The sequence below is a fragment of the Haliotis rufescens genome, unplaced genomic scaffold (genome assembly GCF_023055435.1).
Source record: "Haliotis rufescens isolate VD_foot unplaced genomic scaffold, xgHalRufe1.0.p SCAF_19, whole genome shotgun sequence".
NCBI classification, from domain to species: Eukaryota; Metazoa; Mollusca; class Gastropoda; order Lepetellida; family Haliotidae; genus Haliotis; species Haliotis rufescens.
Window position 1 is genome coordinate 21,204,207 of NW_025963879.1, and position 16,066 is coordinate 21,220,272.

Sequence of the window (16,066 nt, forward strand, 5' to 3'; positions counted from 1 at the left end):
TTGCCCACTTTGACTAAGCCAATCGTATGATTGTTTATAAATGCCAAGAGCCCATCTAACAGCAATACTTATTTCCCTGTGCAATAATATGAGAGCTTGCCTCGTTACATTGACCACTACTCACTTCAAAATCATCCTGAGGCAAGAGTGTCCACTAGCTATATCAAAGCTTAGTTTCTACCCATACCACATTAAGGCCACTTTTCTTGGCTCGACCCTCGCGCCACCTCGCATAGATCACGAGTTGTGCCCCTTGTAATGAAAACGCGATATCCAATCAGATCGCTGTTGTTATCTCGTATAGATTCACAAAGATGGCGACTACCATAGGCGACGACCTAGTCGATCAGATAACGAAAACATTCGCAATTTCGTCCCTGACACAAAAACATAGGTAATCGTTAGGCGTTAAAAGATGAAAAAGACATTTTCATGTCAACAAAGACAGGCAGCGGTATATCACTTTCATACGAAGGTGTACCAGTCGTGGATGTTGATTTTGTGAAACATTCTCTGATTGGACAATTGACATGTGCGATAGTCCAATCATATTTAGCACAGGAAGGTGGACTTGATGTGGCAAGAGTGGAAACAAGACTTTGATAAAAAGGCTTAGGTGGACACTCTTGCCTCGGGAAGATGCACTTCCATATGAACAATGGAAACTGATGCATGTTGGCAAATTTTAATGTCATTAAATAACGCATTTTGAGGTATATGAGATTCCCTTGTATTAGAAACGATCCGTCCAGCTGCCACGTTTGGTTGATAACTCAACTTAATAACTTAATATTAAAAGATTGCTCGGATATCAAAAGATTTCCTGAGGTTGCCAGTGACCTGGGACTTCATGAGAAATTTAGTTCTTGTATCTTAAATCCTGATATATGTGGAACTTTACCTCAGAAAAGAAATTGTCAAGAGATTAATAGTTTCTGAAACCTTTCTTAGGATCTCGCTCATTGTCGGAAATCTAGGGTTAAAGTGGGTTAAAGGGTGCCCCAGTCATCTGAGGCACCGGAATATGCTGTGCAAAATTGTGTCCTGTAGGCTTTCCAGAAGAAGCCTATGATTGTAGGCTCAAATCCATGTTCGCTGATCATGATTCTTGGTTTGTCAGCACAATGTCCATGCTCATGCGTTTCACCAAAGTGGGAAATATCTCAAACTTGGGCCACTTTGGGGTTTCTACCCACTTCAACATCATGATATGACTGAAATACTGTTCAAATTGTCTCTCCCAGTCGTCTAAGGCGCCGCGATTGGCTGTGTGCAGATTTGCGTCCCTTGGCCACGCCAGAAACCTACGATTGTGGGTTCAAATCCTGGTTCGCCCCGATTATGTTTCTAGGTTTGTCAGCACCATACCCGTGCTCGTGGGTTTCACCGAAGTAGTTAACGTCTGAGACCTGCATCACTTCGGGCTTTCCTCCCACATTAAGTTGACACGCCATGAATAACTGGAATACTGTTAAAAGAGGCGTTAAATCCAACTCACTTACTCACTCACACACTGACACTCACTAAAGCAGATTCACACAGATGTTTTGTCTTCTTGAAAGGTTTTGCAAAACGTGTTCAGACTGATATAATGCCTAATACAAACATTGTGCCAGTGTCTGAACAGAAGTGTGAAGTATTTACACCTTGGAAGTCAGATCTTCTTCAGCAAAGCAATACATTTCAACCAGTTTTATACGTTCTTGAAAGAAAATGTAAGATTGATTGTTCAAGTCAAGGTAATTCTTCATGATGCAAATTACCAATGTTGAAACTGGCATACAGTGAAACAATTCTTCATTTGAGGTTTCACAATGCTGAAACGTAATCCATGTTGACAATGATTTATTTACTTGTTATCATGGCAGTGTTTCAAAGAACATGGTACATATCTCATCCTTCTTTATAGGAGAATTTATTTCATGCATTCCAACCCAGATATTTATTTCATCTGCAAATGTAAAAACAAAAGATCAATGTTGAAACCGTGATTGCCTTCCTTCGAATTCATTTCATTTCTCAAATGATGGAAGAAAAAACAATTTCGCCCTGACATATCAGATTCTATATCTCGCCTCATGATGATCCTTTGTGTATAAATCAAACTTCCAGATTAAGGCTTCTCGTTTACTGTCAACGTTTTTCACAAACAATTTGTAGGCATCAAGATCAAAGATGGCTGCCATACGATGGTGGTCTCTTAAAAGATTTGGTCTTTATCTCAACCACATAAACTCTAGCTGGCAGCGACAGCCAAGTACAGTAACATTCATCATGGGCAAGTTATTGCCCGGAAATCCATGGAATCGGAATCTCTGGAGCGATATTGTAGCATATTATCATGCTCTATGTGGCCATTTTGGTTTTAACGATGCATGTGTAACTAAATGGCTTGTTTTATTGTGATAAATTGGCATAGGTTTATTGTTTTACTGTCGTGTATGGTTAATCAAAGATTTTCTTTGCTCCAGTTGATAGTTCCTCGGTTTCCTCCTGAGTTGGGAGGGTTTCTAGTCCAGAGAAGAATTTAATTAGCCATAAATTGGTCAATATTGCACCTAAAACTTGTCAGTTATTGAAAATTGTTTTTCAGATGTGTAATGATGGATGGATACTGTTTTGTTATTGTAATGAGTTCTGTTGATAGCCTTTATTGACTTTATGTGCCTAATTGTGTGAAAACTTAGTGATGTTTGAAAATAGTCCTTTGATCAATTCGAATGGACTTATGTTGAAGTGAATTCCATGACAAGAACTTCAACAACATGTAATGGACTTGACTTGCTTACACTTTGAACTTCCTCAGAAAAGCGTGACTGTGCTGTAAAGTACAGCCATGCAACAAGTGTTCTATTTCAAAAAAATTAGGGGAGGGGGATGGAATGTGCCACAATTCACTGTGCAGAGTTGTGACTCTTAGACTTGCCAGAAATCTGTGATCATGGGTTTGAATCTTGGTTTAGCTCGGTCGCCTAAGGTGCTACAATTTGTTGTGTAGAGTTGTGTCCCTTAGGCTATCCAGAAATATGTGATCATGAGTTTGAATCTTGGTTTGTCTCAATTTGCTGTGCAGAGTTGTCTCCCTTAGGCTATCCAGAAATCTGTGATCGTAAGTTTGAATCTTGGCTTGGCTCAGTTGTCTAAGATGCCACAGTTTGCTGTGCAGAGTTGTGTCCCTTTGGCTTTCCAGAAATATGTGATCGTGAGTTTGAATCTCGGTTTGGCTCAGTCATCTAAGATGCCACAGTTCGCTTGCAGAGTTATGACCTTTAGACTCACAAGAAACCTATAATCATGAGTTTGAATCTCAGACCGGCTCAGTCATCTAAGAGCCAAAATATTTTTCATGTCCTGTTGTGGTATTCAAACCTGTGACAGACATTCTCATCCGGGGTCAGATGCCTTGTCCTCATGACCAAAGAGGTTAACCCTTGCCATTGCCTGCTACACACATACTACCAGTCTACCACCATTACTGACTCTGTCATATTTGATTGCCAAATCACTAAGAACCCAAATACATATACATGTATATCAAAGGCAATACTCCTGAAACCTTTGAAGTAATATTTATTTAAAAAAACTGCATAGATTTGAAGCAGATAAGGTATGGTTGCCGAATTACGCCACGTATGGTGAGCGATCGCTTCTTTCGTGACGTATAGGAACAATTTGAGGTTTAAATCTCAGCATTTGATGACATTTTATTTGATGAAATTACCATATTGCCATAAAACTTCAAATTAGATGCTTTATTAGAATAGGATCAGTACTTGTTATGGTTAATTTCCACGGAGATATATTTCAATACTATGCTCATTAAGACTTTATGTCATATTTCACTGTGCAATTATGGAAATGTAACTGAATTCTTTTCTCTCTTACTATCATCATATGTATGCCAATTGATCATCTTTCAAGACAGTTTTGTAATGGGCATTTACTAGGTGATAAATCTTCATATCAAGTTAAATGTGGCTTTGATGTCCGAATAAAATGTCTTCCATCGTGATTACTTCTCAGGAAATTGACAATAACATGCAATAGTTTGAAGAAAAGGGGAATTTTATCAGCGGAAATATGCCATGGAAGCACTTAAGTGGCCAATCCAGACAATTTGACAAGGGATTTGTTCATTAGGCCTCTGGAAGAATGCTAGTATTGGCAGGTACTGGTGCAATTACATATCATTAGGAAGTAGTTTTCTGTAAGAGGGACTTTGTAGTGTAAAGCTGAATGTCATTTCAAATTTCTGATTACATGCTTGATTAGGTGTTCATGAGTTGGAGGTAAACAGACTGCGAGCAGGTTGGCGTTAATGATTAAAACTGGTTTGTGACCACCTCCGTGGTTTTAGTGGTAGAGCGTCTGCCCGGAGAGCGGAAGGTCGGGAGTTCGATCCCTGGCTGTGTCATGTCAAAAGATGTTTAAGGATTGTTTTAGTTGTAGCGCTCGGCAGTAAGGGGTAAAACAAGGACTGGTCGGCTTGGAGTCAGTATACTGTGTCTGAGTGGGGTATTCATGTTAAACTGCGGCATGGTGCCTCAGTGGGCTAGCACTATTATTTTGTCATTAGTCCGGACTAGTACAAGCAGCCATACTGTATAAGTACAGTAATTTTGAATGCGACGTTGAATTCCATTTTACCTCACCTCACCTAGTGTGTGTAGGGTTGTGAGGCGGTTGCACAGTGGGTGGTGTGTTAGCATGTCACATAGAAGACCTAGTTCCGTTTTACATATGGTCACAATTTGTGATTTTTTTCTTGGTCAATATTAGGGAGGGGCCACGGGTGCCCAGTCGTCTAAGGCGTGATTCGCTGTGCAGAGTTGCGTCCCTTGGACACGTCAGAAACCTATGATTATGGGTTCAAATCCCGGTTCAGGTTATGTTTCTAGGTTCTTCAGCACCAAACCCGTGCTCGTGGGTTTCCCAGAAGTGGTAAACGTCTGAGACCTGCATCACTTCGGGCTTTCCTCCCACATTAAGTTGACACACCGCGATATAACTGGAATACTGTTAAAAGCGGCGTTAAATCAAACTCACTCAATATCAGGGGTACAGCTAGCCAGTGGACTTATAATATGTAGCTGCTATTTGATGTGCAGAGTTACTTCCCTTGTCAGTGCCAGGATCTACTAATCGTGGGCCCTGGGTCTCTCAAGCACGCACTTGCTCATCAGTTGCTCCCATGAAGAGGGTAAATGTCTTTGACCTGCATCAGTTTGGGCTGTCATCCAATATCAAGCTGACATACAGTTAAATACTGTTCAATATCTGGTACTTTGGTATACTGATGTATTGAAGAGGCAGGCGGTGAAATACTATACATCTTGAAATTAACACAGGCGTGAATTAAATGTGAAAAATGCGAATGATCTTTGTTCGCATTAATGAAACTTCACATGTATGTCTCCAAAATGACTATCAACAATAAGACGGCCTCACTGCAGAAATACCAACTTGAATATATACACAAACACGGTTTATTGAGCAGCAGTTGTAACAAGTACATAACAATGTCATTTACAGAATAGGAATTGCACAATAGGCATCCAGCGAGTTATCACAGCTGTGGTCAAGAGTTCTACCCACTCGTGTCAAACAAGGCATCATTGTCAACTCCGATCAGTGAACTGTTGTTGGTTCAATTATCTTTTGCCTTTTAACTTCCTAAATGCCAGTCAACAGAATCAACATATAAACTGTGTGTTGTTTTTAGGAAAACACTGTTTATTGTTATTACGGAAGTGCTTTACTCAGTTCTAATAAGCGGTGCTATTTGTGTTTGATTGAATTAAGGTAAGGATATGTATCATTCCACTGGGAATGGGGTGGGGGAGTCGCTTTGATTTTGAGTCAGATTTTTGGCTAGGTGTCTGCATTTGTATTACTTTGGAGACGCATTAATTTCAAGATTTACAGTATTAAGACGGTCATCTGAGACAGAGTAAAGTATAACTGAATATACGGCTCGAATATTTCCATCAGATTTACAAGGTAAATTACATTTTGTAACCTCTAGTAGTTCATTAAAAAACGTCTTGACTGCTCATTTAAAAAAATGAAAAATAAATCAGCAATTTGTTATATCAATCCATACACTATGCAATTTTTTTCAATAGAGTCTCTGTTGGCCTCTTAAAGACCGCTTGATGTTAATACAGGCCTCATACAGGCCTCATACATGAACAATTAAACACATAAATTAAGTAGTTCTTTTAACCTCCTGGTTGTATTATCCTGATGTAAACTAATTTTAACAGGTAAGATAGCATTGCTGATATTTCAAGGGATGAGTGAATCAAAACTCAAATTCTGCTTCATACCAGTAGGTGATGTCTTCAGTAATAGAATTCAGCTACATTCCGAAAGAAAACAAATCCTCAATAAAAGGCATGACCTCCATTAGCTCGGTAAACTTCCACTGCCCTCGAGTGACGTCACCTATTTTCAAGCACATGATTGGTTTGGTACTTTCCATGAATAAACAGATATGTTTTGGTGCACATTTCTAGACATAATTCTTGCAGGTCGGCATTAAAACTCAAAAAGTAATTGAAAGTTTGAAACCTTAATTTACAAAATATGAATATTTGTCAAATTATAGTGTTCACACTATTGTACTCTTCCTATCATCATGACAGGGGCACCAATATTCTGACTGACGACGGAATGTTCTGACAGGTGTACAGTACTTCACATCATGATGATGATCATGATGATGATGATGTTTTACTCTTCCTATCATCATGACAGGGGCACCAATATTCTGACTGACAACGGAATGTTCTGACAGGTGTACAGTACTTCACATGAACCCAGTGTTGACAGGCCGAATGCATGCACCCTCTAGGCAGTAGCTTTAATGATGTCACACCTCTCGTTACAGCGACAAAGCTATATCAAAAACAGCTGTTTGAAAATCGGTTTCGTTCAAAAATAGGGTACTGGACACTACTTCAAATGCAGATTTGTTAAATATTGCACCTCCCCACATCTATACATTTCAAGTTCTTTTTACTTGTAAAATCCAATTGTTTTGTTGGACTTGTTGCACATCCTATGAATCAATTTCTTACCGGTAATTGCCAGAATATATTTCTATATGTTATTTGATTAATAACACTGTCAGAAAGGTTCACACAGACTTGAAACATCTTTGAATTCACAGTGTGGCCTTGAAAAGGTGATAAATTTGATCAAATGCTTGAAAAGGTGGTAAATTTGAGTCAGCCTTGAAAAGTTGTTGAATATGACAAAATACCTTGAAAATTGTGTTCCATGTGAGTCAACCTTGTAAGAATAGTAATTTTGATTAAATACCTTAAAAGGTGTTAAATCTGACAAGATGCCTGGAAAAGGTGTTGCTTCTGCCTTGAAAAGACCTTGAAGTTGTCATCCTTTGATAACACTGCTTTTAGATAAATATACAGCAGATTTACTTCTGTCTGTGGTGACGCCATGTAGCAAAGGACAAGTCCGTATGACAATTGATGAGTAATATTGAGAAGCCTGCGTGTGAACTTGAATATAGTTAAAGTGTACTTGGATGTACAAATGGAACCTAAAAAGAATTAAGGTAAGAATGTCCCGAAAAATATGTCTCAAAACCAGTGTCCGATATGGCTGCTTGCCCACCTGCCCGTGGCTGGTAACTTTTCTGTCTGGCTTCATGAAATTTTCTTCCACCTGCCTGACTGATTGGCAGATAATTTTAAGAATACTTACGTTTTCAGTTTTATAATTCCTTACGTTTTCAGTTTTATAATTCCTTGTAGATTCTCAAGTGATTGTTTGCATTATTTAAGCTGAATCAAGATTTGTGTCTTATTTTTGCGATTCTTCAATATTTATAATGTCTGAATGCGGGATGGTAACTTTGAAGATGGGCAGGTACCACAAATGAGTCACCCGTCTGACTGTGTTTTGGGGTTTTAAACTTATTTCACACACTGCTCATAACACACATGGATTAACTTTTAACCTTGAAGAGAATAAACAATGTCTTGAAAAGGTGTTGAAGATACTGCAGATTTGTATGTACATGTATTATGAAATCAGTCATGACTTTTAAAACCGTTACTATACTTCTCAAAAGAAGTTAAGGATCACCCGATTCTTTCATATTGGTAGAGTTGATCTGTCATGTCTTCTTTTGAGTAGTACATTTACATACCAGTAATCCATCTGCCATCCTTTTGATTTTGATACAAGCAATACTTAATTGTCCTGATATATTAATATCATGAAGGCCATGGAAAGATGATAACTTACATGTATTGGGATAGATTTTGGAGAAAAAAATATTAATTAATGCAAATCAAGTTGAACCATGCTATTATTAATCTGAGACATGATAAAACCAACTAATGATGGATTTCAGTCAAATTCAAATGGCAGAAAAGTCTTGTAGAAAGTTGATAATCACCCGAGTCGGACTGAACTCTCAAGGTCAGAGTGGGACATTGGGTCAAGGGTTGGACTGCAGCTGACCCAAGACTGGTTCCTGGATGATTACTTGAACAAATATAGCTGAAATTTAACCAAATTTGATTTTTCAACAGTCCCTCATAAAGTGTGATGGCCGGAAATGCCAGTCAGTATTAGGGAGATTAAAGTTCAAATTCAAGACTTATTACTTTTACCTCTGTGAGAGTAGTTTGTTGATGATAGCGAAGCTTGAACGATTATTCATGGATCTAAGCCAAATTTGATTAGTAGACATGTCGTGTAAACACAAATCCACTTCAATCGCAAGCCAAATCCATCAATATTAGCAAGGTCAAAGGTCACACGACGAGGCCTAAATCTGCCATGATATTGGTTTCTGAGTGATAACTTTAACAAAAATTTGATTTGTTGTTGAAGAGGTAATCATAAACAACTAGCGATACCAGTCAAAATAAAGGTTGTCAAAGCTAGAACAGGTTTTGAATATTTTCGCGATAATAGACCAGAGGTTCTTGAAATTAGACCTGGTTTGATTTGTTTGTTTGTGTGCTTGTTGTTTAACGCCACACTCAGCAGTATTCCAGCTATATGATGTGAATCTGCAAATAATCAAGTCTGGACCAGACAATCCAGTAATTGACATCATGAGTGAAGATCCGGGTTAGAATAGGTCTTCAGCAACCCATGCTTGCCGTTACAGGTGACTATATGCTTGTCGTAAGAGTCGACTAACGGGATCGGGTGGTCAGGCTTGCTGACTAGGTTGATGCATGTCATTGTAACCCAATTACATAGATCGATGCTCATGATGTCGATCACTTGATTGTCTGGTCCAGACTCGTTATTTACAGACGGCTGTCATATAGTTGGAATATTACAGAGTGCGGTGTTAAACAACAAACAAAACATGGGTACAATGTGTGTTTCCCATGTCTGATGTCCTGTTATAGTGCTGGAATATTGCTAAAAGTACTCACTCACTCTACAACACTAGTCTTCTAAGTCTTCCCTTCAATGTGGTTTTAATATAACTTTGCATTCAAGACTCACTTGTGAATATATCAACTTGGTCTCTCTGCTATGTGGCTGAAATAATGCTGATGCGATGTTAATTTGTTTACTAACTCAGTTCCAAGTGGAGCAAGGGGCATGGGACCGAGGCTCAGTCATCCAAAGCACTGCAATTCACTGTGCAGATACGTTTCCTTTAGGGATGTCAGAAACCATAGTTATAATGATTATGACTTCATGTCCAAGATTCGCTCTGATTATTATCCCCTGCCCAACAAAGATGGCGGGGGATATAGAAACGGGCTCCGTCCGTCACGTTTCGTTTCTGAAGCATAACTCAGAAAGCGTTCAATATTTTTTCATGAAACTTTGAAGGTTTGTTAGGTACATGCTGAACTGGTGTCTTTTGCTATTTAGAAATTTTTAGAAATTTTTATTTTTTTACGTTTCCATGGCAGCAAGATGGACTTTGGTTCCAATCTCTTCTTTTTTTTACAATTTCCATGACAAGTTCCACCTCGGTAAAAAAAGGTTAGGGTTTGTTTAGATTTAATTATGTCATAAATTATGCAACAGGGGCAGGGGATATAGCCACGTTAGTGGCAAACTCTTGTGTTTCTAGGTTTGTCAGCACCAAAACCATGGATTTCATCACAGTGGTAATCATGTAGGACCTGCATCACTTTTGGCCTCCTCCCACTTTAAGCTGACAAGCCAGGAAATGACAGAAATACTCAAAGCAGCGTTACATCAAACTCATACACCCACTCCACATAGAGTTGCCGTGATGCGAATGCAGTACCGTAGTCTGCCGCCCAGACCTGAGAGAATAAATTAAAGAAGGAGTCCAACTCAAGTCTTGAATGATTTGGCAAGTCTAGATTGCCTCAGCTCTAAGGATTGTTCTTGGTTGGTTTTTATTTTGTAGATAAATATTTTTAAAAATGATAACTTAATACTGGGATTATATGTCAGTCCAGCAGGACTGTGAAAATAGTGTTGAACCTGTCTCACTCACTCACTCACTCACTCACTCACTCACTCACTCACTCACTCTTCAATTGGCACTGACAATAGTGTTGAACCCGCCTCACTCACTCACTCACTCAATTGGCACTGACAATAGTGTTGAACCCGCCTCACTCACTCACTCACTCACTCTTCAATTGGCACTGACAATAGTGTTGAACCCGCCTCACTCACTCACTCACTCACTCTTCAATTGGCACTGACAATAGTGTTGAACCCGCCTCACTCACTCACTCACTCACTCAATTGGCACTGACAATAGTGTTGAACCAGCCCACTCACTCACTCACTCACTCTTCAATTGGCACTGACAATAGTGTTGAACCCGCCTCACTCACTCACTCACTCACTCTTCAATTGGCACTGACAATAGTGTTGAACCCGCCTCACTCACTCACTCACTCACTCTTCAATTGGCACTGACAATAGTGTTGAACCCGCCTCACTCACTCACTCACTCACTCAATTGGCACTGACAATAGTGTTGAACCAGCCCACTCACTCACTCACTCAATTGGCACTGACAATAGTGTTGAACCCGCCTCACTCACTCACTCACTCACTCTTCAATTGGCACTGACAATAGTGTTGAACCCGCCTCACTCACTCACTCACTCACTCTTCAATTGGCACTGACAATAGTGTTGAACCAGCCCACTCACTCACTCACTCACTCACTCTTCAATTGCTGTGTAGCCTCAGTTTAGCTCAAATCTTGAAAGAATTAGCATCGTTACTGGTAATGAGGAACCGTTCCCTCTATTTATCCGAATTCCCCTCGTTGCTGACTATTTACGGTTTGCAGGAGAACAAATAATTCAGGTGGCATCACAGTCAATTTTCTATTTGATTGTAACAGGCTTCATATTTTTCTTTCAAAGGTAATTATTACTTTTGGGAGGATTTCTGATTACGTAATGAAGTCAGTGCCTTTTGGTTTCCGAATGAGTGACTGTAGCCACTGTGACATCAAAGTGGGGACATTTTTGCCAAAAGCAGTGATGGCAAGATACTTTTAATGCACAAGGGCTTAAGAATTAGTGCATGAGATATTTCTAATCTTGTCTTGTCTTGAACAAAGGAATTATTGAAGGTAGTTTTACCCTTACTTTACCTTGGAGTATTTGTTGAAAACATTGTTATCAAACAATGCTAATTACAAGGTTTTGATGTCTCCGAATCCCTTGGGGCCGTTATGCACTTAACTTCAGCTTGACATGAATTTCAGAAGCATTTTCAAAGTCCGGTAATATTACAGCTCATTTGTCTCAAAGAAGATCCTTTTCTTCTGTCTTAATGTTGAATTGAAAACAAATGGATGCATGTGGTATTTTACCTGGAAATATGCCTTGCGTACAGTATGGGGTTAATGTAATGTAAAGGTTAGAGTTTTTTTTTTTACTTATTATGTGTTTTTTTTATGGTATAAATTCTGGCAGGATTCAATTTGTAGATTTAGAATCTGGAGTATTTTGGAGATAAATGTACTGTTTTCAATTTAGAGCTAGGTTACTTGTAGATTTAACCGTGTTGAATTGAATTTGGAACTAAACATGCAGCTTGAGGTTTCCGATGTTTTATGTAGCATGTTATTTAGTGTTTAGCATTCATAATGAACATGGATATTGTGAACAAAGTCACAAACTATTTGAAAGGTCTCGACTGCAGTTCTATATTAAAGTCCGACAACTGGTCCGAGGGGTACTTGTCCAAGGGGTACACAAAGTATGTGATCTAGACTACCAGTTGTCGGACTTTCATTTTTGTGGAAGCCATGGTGGCTCAGAGTGGGTTAGATCCCTGACTTTGTGTACTGGTGATTAGGGGATGGGATGTCCTCAGATCTTTGTTTAGCGATAGCGAGAACTAAGATCTCATTTTAATGAGATTGCCATTTGAGTAGTTTGGTTGACGTTTTCAATTCTTGTTTCAATCCAAGATGGAGGACATATTTTCTAGTGTCTCTTGTAAAAAGCTATGGCTAGATGAAATCCATTTGAGTGTCAGTGCATCAATTTAGGTAGCATCAGGCAACACGCCGGTGTAGAACTAGTAGTTGTTAACAGTGTTGTGAACAACGTCTTAAAATCCTGAAATCAATTTTCACATGCTATAACAAGGAATGCAACCCTTAAGTTATTGAAACAATATATTCTTTTTCTATACGTCATCATTCCCCTATGGCGTGGATCATTGTTCATAATATCAATCACTGGATTGACTGCTTGAGATTCAATTTTTTACAGGCTACCATCTTGAAGCTGGAACATTGCATGAGGGGCGGGTGCTACATGTTTACCCTTTTTGCGAACACCCATCTTCCCGAGACAAAAGCTTAAACTGACTAGAAAAGTCCAGTTCCCACCCTTGACGAACTAGGCTGTAATTCGGAGTTAAATTTTGGCTGGAGTCTATGCATAGTCCAATCAAAACCACGTAAGGAACAACATGGATTTGAACGAGCAGATTTCGGTCGACTGCGGAATTTACAAAGCATGTGTACCGCCAACTAGTTGTTGACAGATAAACCTGCTTTATCACAATATAGTTGATTATCAATCAAATCGTTTTGTCTGGGCGCTGCCATTTTGTTTGAAGCAAATGCAAGTGATATGAGTGATGGAATCTGATTGGTCAGTAGGAAGGACACAGATGGGACAAAACTCGTAATAGCCACTGGGCCCACTTGCACAAAGCGATCTTAGCGCTAAGATGATCGTAACTCCCATTCTTTAACATTGGCTTAGATAGTCTTAGTGCTAAGATCACTTTGTGCAAGTGGGCCCTGGTGGCTTTATGATCGTGCCTGGAAATTCTAGCCTAGTTCGGCAAGGGTAGGAAGTGGACTTTTAAAGTCGTTTAACACGCTTGCCTCGGGAAGATGGCGAACACCAGGTATCATCTCTGATTTTCACTGACCCTTTCATATAATTTTCACCCCAATACACCCAATGGAGTCTGTTTCAGAGGATAATCCAGATTGGTTGTTCAATGATGTTGGCGTTTCATATTTGTACTTGGTAACCTGTTCTTGAATGCAGCCAAGACAATATGTCCGAATATTCATCGCATTATGGACCCGTGAAGATTCCGGGGTAGAATAGGTCTTCAGCAACCCATGCTTACTGTAAAAGGTGACTATGCTTGTTGTAAAAGGCGACTAACGGGATCGGGTGGTCAGACTCGCTGACTTGGTTGATGCCAGTCATCGATCCGAAATGCGTGGATCGATCCTCATGATATTAATCACTGGATTGTCTGTGTTAAAGAACAAACCAACCAACCAATCATCGCATTATGCTTTCAATACATATTATTTATCCTTGCAGGGCATTGAGCAGCTGAAGAAGGAGCAGGCAACGTGGGACAGGAAGTCCAAGTGGTTGAGCATCAAGGCAGTGTTTGGTCATCCCTTCTCCATGGAATGGTTCTCACCCTTCGCCACTCCTAAGTTTGTGTACCAGCAAAACTTTATGTATGCTGTGTAGGTCACCAGCCTCGCGTGGACTTGGAGCTGGTTGACACCCAGGTAATGGGAGGTGTGCACTATAGAAACTACAGAGCACCCTCCTTCAGTGTTGGATGGTTTAAGGTCATTTATATCTCATATATATTCAAGTATTCAGGTACTATCAGGTATCAAGGTGTTTGACAAGGTTGTGCTGAAGTAATGGTCAAGTGTATACATGTATTCAGTGTATCGAGCTACTAACTACATCAAGAAAATTGGGTTTTGTAGCACTTCAAGAGATCAGGACAATTTGGTTTTGAAGCGTTTTATTCATCAAGAGAAGAGGGTATTGAAGTACTTCAACATATATTCAAAAGAATTAGGTTCTGAAGCATGTCAACAGTCATCATATCAAGAGAATTGGGTTTAGAAGCATTATGTTCATCAAGAGAAGTGGGTATTGAAGCACTAACAACATATATTCAAAAGAATTAGGTTTTGAAGCACTTCCACAGTCATCGAGAGAATTGGGTTTTGGGGCACTTCAACTGTCATCAAAAGAATTGGGCCTAGAAGCACTTCATTACAGTCATCATGACAGGATATAGCCAGATGTCAACCAAGTTCAAGAAAAAGATGTTCATTAGGCTAAAAAACATACTAGTCTTCGTTCTCAGGCACCAGCCGCATCATAAAGTTCACCGCACGGTTTGTTTGTGTTTCCATTAAAAAAAAAACAAAAACAATCCTTAAGTCCAAGTCCAACAGTAGTCAGATACTGTATTCCAGTATTTTACTCATCAAGGAATTCATTTCTGTAGGGAGGCCCTTATCCAGGTTCATTGTACACAACTTTGCCAGCACCATACCTGTGCTCGTGGGTTTCACCGAAGTGGTAAACGTCTGAGACCTGCATCATTTAGGGGTTTCCTCCAACATTAAGCTGACACGCCGCGATATAACTGGAATAACGTTAAAAGCGGCGTTAAACTTACTCACTCACTCACTTATTGTACACAACTGCTTATTTGGTGACATACTCGTTTGAACGACCTAAACAAAAAAGACACCATCTGCCCGCACTGTTTTTTCAAGAGCCAATGCCTGAGAACCAATTCTTTTATTTTTTTACGCCTTATATGAGACACGAGTATTTGCAATTTGTAGAATCCACAGAGAATGTCCTTTTTCCTCTGAAGGCAATTGGTAATTTCTATGTCATTGTGGACGTAACCACTTGAACCCAATGAATACATGTAAATCAAACAAATGTATAATTGATATGAATCAGGCATGCTCCCTGACTGGGACACTCAGTGTTCTGAGAAACATTGTTACAAGTGTTTGTCAAATGAATGGGAAAATGTTCTGCAATCTCACCAATCTCATTAAAATCAGACCTCAGTTCCTGCTACCGCTAATCAAAGATCTGAGGACATCCCATTAGGGGTCATGTCAGAACGACCTTTCATCCGACCAATCAGAGCATCGCTTACCAGATTGTGAAAGTGATAGTCGGAATGTGATTTCTAATCATGCAACCTCGACACTTTAACTCTGAATGATAGTTACGGGTTCAACGACTGAATCCATACAATCTAGACCATCTATTTGCCATTCCAGAATGTTCTTTTGTTCAGGTTTCAAATTTGTAATCGAGAATTTGTCAAAATATGTTTCGAAGCGTAGTCGCCAATTTGAAATTAGTGCCGTAGAGCACGAGAAAGCTGCCTTCTGATGGGTCATTCCATTGGTCAGTCAAAGTTCGCGCAAGGTCGGTCTGACGTGACTGGTTATGGGATGTCCTCTGATCTTTGTTTAGCCGTAGCGAGAACTAAGATATGATTTTAATGAGATTGGCAATCTCACTGGTTGAGAAGCTGTGTTCAGTGGGATTGATCCTATGACATTTTTCACTGTGTATGAATGGTGTTTTTAAGCAAGTGTTTTTCTCTCAGATTTTAATTTGAAAAAAATGTACCATTCAGCTTGGTGACATTGGTACCAAATTAATTAAATGTTAAGGAAGATCAATATTTATTGGAACAACTTTGGTTTTAACGAGACTATTTCGATTATCTCGGGAGCACATGACATCTGTTTTATCGTGGCGCCATAGCA

The 16,066-nt window shown here is 39.5% G+C and overlaps 1 protein-coding gene across 3 annotated transcripts in view; it reads left to right on the forward strand.

Moving 5' to 3' along the window:
* LOC124135291 (palmitoyltransferase ZDHHC3-like) overlaps positions 1–14,721 on the forward strand; it is a 95,294-nt gene extending 80,573 nt beyond the window's left edge. For all 3 annotated transcript variants that reach the window (XM_048398990.1, XM_048398991.1, XM_048398992.1), the window contains one exon: positions 13,824–14,721. In XM_048398990.1, coding sequence (XP_048254947.1) covers positions 13,824–13,982 — 159 coding nt within the window. In that variant the 3' untranslated portion in view covers positions 13,983–14,721. The remainder of the gene's footprint in view (positions 1–13,823) is intronic.
* The last annotated feature ends 1,345 nt before the right edge of the window (positions 14,722–16,066 follow it).